Consider the following 9286-nt stretch of genomic DNA (forward strand, 5'->3'; position numbering starts at 1 on the left):
GGTTTTTCCTGGCTCCGTGCTCAGAAATTGCTCCTGGCAGGCACGGAGGACCATATGGGACACTGGGATTCGAACCAATGACCTTCTGCATGAAAGATAAACGCCTTACCTCCATGCTATCTCTCCGGCCCCCAGGAATAATTTCTGAGTGCAGGGCCAAGAGTAACCCTGAGCACCACCGGGTGTGGCCCAAATCCCCCCCACAAATAAAACATAAAGATAAATAAATAAAAAGGTAAGTTTAGGGGCCAGGAAGGTGGCGCTAGAGGTAAGGTATCTGCCTTGCAAGCGCTAGCGTAGGACGGACTGTGGTTCGATCCCCTGGTGTCCCATATGGTCCCCCCAAGCCAGGAGCGATTTCTGAGCGCATAACCAGGAGCAACCCCTGAGCGTCAAACGGGTGTGGCCCGAAAACCAAAAAAAAAAAAAAAAAAAGGTAAGTTTGAGGGACCCAAGTCTGCTGCATGCAAAGCAAAAGCCATACCTGCTGTATTATTACTTTGGCCCCTGAGGGATCACTTCTTTTTATTTATTTATTTATTTGGTTATTTATTTATTTATTTATTTTTGTTTTTTTGGGTCACACCTGGTAGCGCTCAGGGGTTTATTCCCGGCTCTACGCTCAGAAATCGCCCCTGGCAGGCTCGGGGGACTATAAGGAATGCTGGGGATGCTGGGATTCGAACCACCGTCCTTCCGCATGCAAGGCAAATGCCTTACCACTGTGCTATCTCTCCAGCCCCAAGGGATCACTTCTTAAATGCTGGGGGACCAATGAGATACCAGGGATCAGACCCAGGTTGATTGCATGCAAGGCAAGTACCTTACCCACATTATCTCTTCAGCCACTGAGCACTTACTATTATTTGTTTCCCTGTACCTAAAATAAATTTTACCTCTGTGAAGGGGTTACCTTTTGTCATAGCTGCCATTTTCTCTGTGATCTCTGGGGCCAGTTTTTTTTTTTTTTCTCTCCCCACACAGTCCCCATAGCACCTCGAAGGGCCAGGTGTTTTTTTTTTTTTTTTTTTTTTTTTTTTGTGGTTTTTGGGTCACACCCAGCAGTGCTCAGGGGTTACTCCTGGCTCCATGCTCAGAAATTGCTCCTGGCAGGCACGGGGGACCATATGGGACTCCGGGATTTGAACCAATGACCTTCTGCATGAAAGGCAAACGCCTTACCTCCATGCTATCTCTCCGGCCCCAGGGCCAGGTGTTTTAAAGAGACTGTTCACTTCCTCCTACATCATACACAGCATTGCTTTGGTGCCCCTGATGGCCTGAACAGCCTCATCACCAGGCCTAAGGATTGAATTTATAGGCCTGTATTACCAGGGGCCATGAGTGGCCTGTAGGTCCCAGCACTGCTGGAAATTCCCTGTTTAAAAAGCAAAAAGACCAGAGCTGCTCAACACAAGAGGTGCAGCAACTGTTTGACTGTTGCTTCTGGGTTAGCTTTGTGGGCTCAGAGCCTCTGGATGAGGTGGATGGTATCAGCTTCTTGTTTGGGCAAGTTGACATGAGACTGACATCTGAGGGAGATTGTTCCACTGAATATTTCCTAGGTGTCAGCTGTAAGCTAATACTGGCATCAGATGTGGCCAGGAAAATTGCTCAAAGGACCAGAGCACATGCTTTGGAGCACATGTTTTGCATGCAGGAGTGCCAAGTTTGAGCCCTCGGTACCACGTTTAGTTGTCTTGAGTACTGTCAGGAGTGATCTCTGAGCACTACGAACTATGGCCAGAAAGCAAAAACCAAAAAAAACGCACATCAGTTCCTTGTTGGGGGTGATACTGGGAAGAATTTGACCAAGTGAAAGTTTTACTGGTGAATTAAAGATGATGTCATGAGTGGGGAGAAGCAGTCGTTGGAGGAAATGCCTGATAGTTCTTCATCCTGAGAGGGAATGTGGAGGAAATGCCTGATAGTTCTTCATCCTGAGAGGGAATGTCTTGAGACTTTCAGAAGTACCCTAGCAATGCAGACTTCTGGAACCTAAGCAATAGCCAGAGGACCTTCTTAGAGTTCAGGAGAAAAGTTTCTGCATGAACTACCTTCCTTTAGGGGTTTTCTTTGCAGTGATGGTGTGTCCTTATTCTGGCTCCTTCATTTGCAGCTGCTGAGAGGGCAGGGAGGCAGGTTGGGCCCGGACTCTTGAGCATGGACCCTGCCCGATGCAGCTGTCATTTCTCTCTCCAGGCACTGCTCTTTGGCTGTAATAAATGCCCTGGCCAACATCGCAGCTAATATCCAGGATGAGCACCTTGTGGACGAGCTACTTATGAACCTGTTGGAGCTGTTTGTGCAGTTGGGGCTGGAGGGCAAGCGCGCCAGTGAGCGGGCCAGTGAAAAGGGGCCTGCTCTGAAGGTAGGTGGCAGGCTGGGGTGAGATTGCTCTAAGGTCAAGTTGCTCTACTTGCTAAATTGCCAGCTAAGCCCAAGTGGGCTACAGTACTTTCTTTGGTAGATGATCCAGATACCTTACCGTATGGTAGAGTACAAGAACAGAGGAAGCTACATTCCTTCCCCAAGGGGCTGGCAAAGAAGGTTACACCTGTACCCTGGACCCTTCAATGATGGGTAGAAGCTGTCATCACAACAAGAGAAGAGCCAGACCCAGCCTCATCCCAGGCCATCTTCACAGATGATAGGCCATAGAGAAACATGAACTATCAGGGCCGGAGAGATAGCGTGGAGGTAGGGTGTTTGCCTTGCATGCAGGACAGTGGTTCAAATCCCGGTATCCCATATGGTCCCCCGAGCCAGCAATGAGCGATTTCTGAGCCTAGAGCCAGGAATAACCTCTGAGCACCGCCAGGTATGACCCCAAAACAAAACAAAACAAACAAAAAAAAGGAAACATATCAAACTCAGACTTTCGAGGCTCAATGACAAGCTTGAGGCAGGCTTCGGTGTTTCTCCTTCGACATATCATTTGGCTCAGTTGGAAACTGAATGAGGAAACTTCCTGTCAAACTCTTGACTAAGAGGGGAGAGACTAACAGTAGCAAGTGCAAAAAGGGAAACTGAGGTCCCTTTGCTGTAATTCCGTTTGGCCCCTCCAGGCCCCCCTCCAGCGATCTAGATGACTAATTAGTTGAGCCTCATTATTTGACTGATTATTAAGGAGGCCTGCTCCAGTCTGTGGTGGCCTGTGGCCCTTTCTTATTAGATGAGAGGACTTCTAGAAGTGTGGCTCCTGGGCCCGGAGAGATAGCACAGCGGCGTTTGCCTTGCAAGCAGCCGATCCAGGACCAAAGGTGGTTGGTTCGAATCCCGGTGTCCCATATGGTCCCCTGTGCCTGCCAGGAGCTATTTCTGAGCAGCCAGCCAGGAGTAACCCCTGAGCACCGCCGGGTGTGACCCAAAAACCAAAAAAAAAAAAAAAAAGAAGTGTGGCTCCTGGGCTCCTTCCCACTACCTGCCCTCACACACTGCAGTTATAGTCTCAGCTCTCGGAAGTTAATGCTTTTATGGTCAGGGATGGGTGTTGTGCCCTGGGCAATGAAGGATTCCCTTTTATATCCAATGGGAACTGGGCTGAGTTTTGTTCTTTGTAGGTTAATTTGTCTTCACCAACCACGCTGAGAATAAGCAAAGGCAGCACTTTGATGGAACCATGCAGGTTACTTGGGGATTAGAGGAACCTAGGAAGGGAACTGGCCAGGGGACCATATGGGATACCAGAAATCGAACCAGGTCCCTCCCGGGTCAGCCACATGCAAGGCAAATGCCCTACTGCTGTACTGCTGTAGCAAGTGCAAAAGAAAAAAAAAAACACACTATCTCTTTGGCCCCTTGCTATTCTGTGGGGAACAGAGCTCTACTTTTTTTTTGTTTTGTTTTGTTTTGTTGTTTTTTGGGTCACACCTGGCAGCACTCAGGGGTTACTCCTGGCTCTATGCTCAGAAATCGCTCCTGGCAGGCTTGCGGGACCATATGGGATGCCGGGAATCAAACTAGAGTCCATCTGGAGTTGGCCTCAAGCAAGGCAAACACCCTACCGCTGTTATCACTCCCAGCCCGGGAATTCTGATTTGAAATGATTTAGAATTCTTTTCTCACCTTTGGGTACTGTAGGCCTGGCAAGCTACTTCTATTCCTAAGATAAAACCAAATGTAAGCACTGGAGCAGTGTCTGGCAAGCAGTGGGTGCTTAGCAACCCTAGCTGCTGTGACTTTTCATAAATATATAGAATAAGTCAATTAAAACAATTTTTGAGAACTGGAACTAGGACCCAGGTTTTAGAGCACTAATCTTGGATGTGTGAAGCCCAGGATTTGATCCCTAATCCGTGTGTTACCCTAGTGGTTCCCCAGCATTGCTATACCCAGGCCAAGCATCATCCGGAGTGGCACCTCAGCACTGCCAGGAGTGTCCCCATAATATGTGAAAAACTAGTGGCGTTTGCCTTGCAAGCAGCCGATCCAGGACCAAAGGTGGTTGGTTCGAATCCTGGTGTCCCATATGGTCCCCCGTACCTGCCAGGAGCTATTTCTGAGCAGACAGCCAGGAGTAACCCCTGAGCACTGCCGGGTGTGGCCCAAAAACAAACAAAAAAAAAAAAAAAAAGAAAAGAATAAAATACAGATTCAAATTGAAGTTAAATAAATGTGATTTATTTTAATGACACAATTTTGTTCTTTTCTAGGCTTCCAGCAGTGCTGGGAACTTGGGTGTACTCATTCCTGTCATAGCTGTGGTGAGTATATATTAATTGAGTGGCTTCAAACACAATCCTTTGCTCGGGTTCGAGTTTTGCCTAGTGATGCACAGCAGGCTCTTAGGAAAAGGTTGGGTGCGGCCCCTCTGATTCTGTAGCTGTGGCTCTTTAATGACTGCCCCATAGGAATGGGCCCACTCTTCATTCCTAGCTTCCCCCAACCAGAGAACCCACTTGTTTCCTCTAGCGTGACTGCGAGGCCCAGGGTTGGATTCTTGGTTCACCCTGTGTCTCATACCCCATTCTGGTTCCTGATGTCTGACCCTAATGAATGCCTAGCTAGCTCCTACTTTCATACCTACTTCCAGTCCTTCTTTCAAGGTGAAGCCTAATGTCTGTAAAGCTTTGTCTATATCCATCAGTCTGTTTGATCATCGTTTTGAATCTAGGTCCTCTAAGGGGGTGTATTTTTAGTTGGCCAAGATGAATGAAAAGTGGTTTATTATTTATCTTCCATAGTTTGATGTCACATATTGCATTTTGTGGAGCAGTTCACCTCAGGTCTCCTTCTACTTGTGTTTTTTCTTCTTCCTTTCTCCTTCCCCCAGTAAGTGTCTGACTCAGGAAGGGAGCAGTGTTGTTTCTTTCCAGCTGCATCTGTATCCACACAATCTCTTCTTCCTCATTGTGATTGAGGCGACACAGGCTGGGCTTGCTTGTGACCTGAGCTGTCTTCCCTCTTGCGCCTTACCACCTTGTTGGTCCCTATGACCAGATGTTCTTCCCAGCTCCAGAACGCCACTCAGTGTAGCAGGGGTCTTCAAACTATGGCCCGTGGGCCACATATTGTATTTATTCCCATTTTGTTTCTTCACTTCTAAATAAGATATATGCACTGTGCATAGAAATTTGTTCATAATTTTTGTTTTTACTATAATCTGGCCCTCCAACAGTCTGAAGGACAATGAACTGGCCCCCTGTTTAAAAAGTTTGAGGACCCGGGCCCAGAGAGATAGCACAGCGACGTTTGCCTTGCAAGCAGCCGATCTAGGACCAAAGGTGGTTGGTTCGAATCCCGGTGTCCCATATGGTCCCCCGTGCCTGCCAGGAGCTATTTCTGAGCAGACAGCCAGAAGTAACCCCTGAGCACCACTGGGTGTGGCCCAAAAACCAAAAAAAAAAAAATAGTTTGAGGACCCCTGGTGTAGAGTGTATGCTTCATGTTTGTTGGTTTGGTTTGTATTTTTGGGTTTTTTTGGAGTGGGCTACATCTGGTGGTGCACAGAGACTACTTCCAGTGAATTGCTCAGGGATCACTCAGCATACCATAGGGAGTCTGGGATCAAACCTGGGCATTAGATCTTTGATCTAGCTCCCTACCCCAAAGCAAAAGTTTGATTCCCATAACCTTGTACCTCTCCCAGAATGATAGTAGATGTTCTCTCCTTGAGTTGAGGATTGCCTGGAACACTTGGCTAGTCGTTTTCATTCACACTCGTTGGTTAATTTTTATAGCCATTATTCTTGGGGCCAGAGTGATGGCATAGTGGGCATTTGATTTGCACACAGCTGACTCAGGTTTGATCCCCGGTTTCCTTTATAGGTACCTTGAGCATTGCCAGGAATGATTCCAGAGTACAGAGTCAGGAGTAACCCCTCAGCACCTCCAGGTGTAGCCCAAAAATAAACAAGCAAAAAATTAATTTTAAGACACAAGTTTCTAAACATTAATGCAAATTAGACCTTTGGCCTGGAGGAAAAGGTGAGGAATATAAAGTCTGAAGCACTCATTTGACTGGTTGGAGCAGATAAGGGCTCAAAAGAAGGTAGCAGGCTTCCTGAGAAAATGTTTTGGCAAATACTACTTCCAGGGACTTCATAAAAAACATGATTGGAGAACACTTGATCCCTGAGTTCTAGAATCGTGGGGTAGTAGAAGGTGTCTGTGAACTTACAATACTCTGAGCACTTGCCTGTTCGAGTTTAATGAAGACACAGAAAAGATGATGACAGGTGAAGTTGCAGGGAGCACAGTGACAGGGCCACAAGAATCCCAGCCTCCCCAGGCCTGCACTGCCAATAGATGCCGGTAAATCTGAAGTGTCTGGGCCTGTGCAGGTCAGTGTGGCCGATTGAAACACACCCACTGGAATGTTCAAGCTGCTTCTGCTATGTGATCTCCTCCAAGAGAAAATAAATGTTAGCTTTTATTTTTTTTTATTTATTTGCTTTTAATCTCCCTAGTGCCTGAGATTGAACCCAGGGCCTCAATACAAAAGAAGCATGTGCTCCACCATTGAACCACATCCTTAGTCCAAGTGTTATAGATTTAACAAAAGTTAATGGTTATATTCTGGGGGAGTAAACAAATATTTGGTTTTCTTGCTCAACAGAGAGCACAGAGAGATCCCAGGTGCTTGTATTTGCTTTGCTTTCTGGTTACCCCTTGGACCTTGTAAGAGAAGCACATGTCCAAGGTTTGGACTGTGTTTTTTCTTTTTTAGATGTTATGTCTTCTGTTATTTTTTAGTTTGGAGCCACACCCAGCAGTGTCAGTTTTGTGCTTAGGGGCTTGTGTGGTTCCAGGGATCAAACCCAGGCTTCCTGTTTGCAAAACATGTGTTCAGCCTATTCAGCTGGCTCTCTAGCTAGCTTTTTTTGAAAGGAACAGATAATTTGTTTCGGTTCCTTTGATGACAAATTATTTATTTTGGTTTTGGGGGTATACTTGGTATTGCTGTGGGCTTACTCCTGACTCTGCACTCAGAGATCAGTACTAATGGTGCTCAGGGGACCATTTGGGTGCATGGGGATGAAACCAGGGTCAGCCACTTACAAGGCATGCAAATTACCATCTCACTGGTTCCAGTGTCTCAGATTTATTGAGTAGAAAAAAAAAAACAATTTTTATTGAGTAGAATTGCTAGTGTTGTTCAGTCTGGAAGCCTAGGAGTAGTTCGCTGTGTTTTTGTTGTTGGGGATTAGGTGTATTTTGTTTGTTTGTTTAGTTGGTTGATTGGTTTTTTAAAACCAAGTTATTTCTGGTGCATTGCTGGAGGGTCACTTCCAGTGGTGCTCAGGGTACGTTGTACCCGGAATCAAACTTTGCCTTCTGCTGTAAAATGTGTTCATCTTGGAAGATTAAACTATCTTGGGCTGTGCTTTGGTTTTATTTTTTTGTGTTCAGGCCACACTCATCAGTGGTCAAGAGTTACTCCTGGCTCTGCGCTTTGGGAATCATTGCTGGTGGCCTCAGAGGACCATATGGATGCTGGAGATGGAAACCAGGTCATCTGTGTGCATGGCAAACATCCTGACCCTGCTGTATTGCTCTGTCCTGTGCTTTGTTTTTTGTTTTTTGGGTCACACCCGGCTGCACTCAGGGGCTACTCCTGGTTCTACACTCAGAAATCGCCCCCGTCAGGCTCGGGGGACCATATGAGATGCCGGGATTCCAACCACTGTCCTTCTGTATGCAAGGCAAACGCCTTACCTCCATGCTATCTCTCCGGCCCCTGTGCTATGCTTTTTAATGCCTTGTTTCATTGATCTGGGAGCTGGGATCAGGGAAGTATCTCAGGGTCTGGATCTTAAGATCTTTAAGGTTCCTTCATTCTTAGCTTTGGTGTTTTGTGGATTACATATTGTCAGAAATATCACTTATTAAATGTCTTCTGTTAGTGTCTAACCTGCTATTGAATGAAAACATTTTAAAGGCATCTATCTTTAGAGACTTGCTTAGTGTATTGTCTTAAAGTAGAGATTTGGTATGATCTGCCCCCAGCTTGAAAGCTGTTGACTTCATTTAGACTTCCTTTACCTAAAGCTCCTTTAGCCTTTGTGGTCTTGTACAGCTTATTTATTCTCTTGGTGTCTATAAAGGTTAGCAGACTAACATTTTCTAAGTCAAGTACCTTTCAAAACTGTTCTCTCTCCCTCTGTAGAAATGAATTTATGGGCCCGGAGAGAGCACAGCGGCGTTTGCCTTGCAAGCAGCCGATCCAGGACCTAATGTGGTTGGTTCGAATCCCTGTGTCCCATATGGTCCCCCGTGCCTGCCAGGAGCTATTTCTGAGCAGACAGCCAGGAGTAACCCCTGAGCACTGCTGGGTGTGGCCCAAAAACCGAAAAAAAAAAAAAGAAAGAAATGAATTTATACTCAAAGGAATTTATACTAAGGACTACTCAGAGTGATAGTACAGCAGCTAGGATGGTTGTGTTTCACATGCCTGGCTCACATTTGATCCTTGGCATTCCAGATAATTCCCCTAGTACCATCTGGTATGATCTGAGCCCAGAGCCAGCAGTAAATTCTGAGCATTGCTAGGCATGACCCAAAAGCAAAAACAAGAAAAAAAAAAGAAGATAACCTAAACCTTTTCAAAACATTAACTCACTTAATCCTTACAATAACCCTATGAAGTAAATATAATTGTTATTCCTCCTTTACAGATGGGAAAACGAGGGAGTCATAGATCTTAACCTCAAAATCCTATAGATACTGGGGCCCAAGCGATGGCACAGTGGTAGGGCCTTGCACACAGCTGACCTAGGACGGACTGTGGTTCAATCCCCCAGCATCCCATATGGTTCCCCAAGCTAGGATCGATTTCTGAGTA

General features: G+C 46.2%; 1 protein-coding gene across 2 annotated transcripts in view; it reads left to right on the plus strand.

The window, feature by feature from the left end:
• Window positions 1-9286, plus strand: part of PI4KA (phosphatidylinositol 4-kinase alpha) — a 130809-nt gene that overhangs the window by 49213 nt on the left and 72310 nt on the right. For both annotated transcript variants that reach the window (XM_049790638.1, XM_049790639.1), the window contains exons 18-19: window positions 2203-2371; window positions 4656-4706. In XM_049790638.1, the coding sequence (XP_049646595.1) occupies window positions 2203-2371; window positions 4656-4706 (220 nt within the window). The remainder of the gene's footprint in view (window positions 1-2202; window positions 2372-4655; window positions 4707-9286) is intronic.

The sequence above is a fragment of the Suncus etruscus genome, chromosome 17 (genome assembly GCF_024139225.1).
Source record: "Suncus etruscus isolate mSunEtr1 chromosome 17, mSunEtr1.pri.cur, whole genome shotgun sequence".
NCBI classification, from domain to species: Eukaryota; Metazoa; Chordata; class Mammalia; order Eulipotyphla; family Soricidae; genus Suncus; species Suncus etruscus.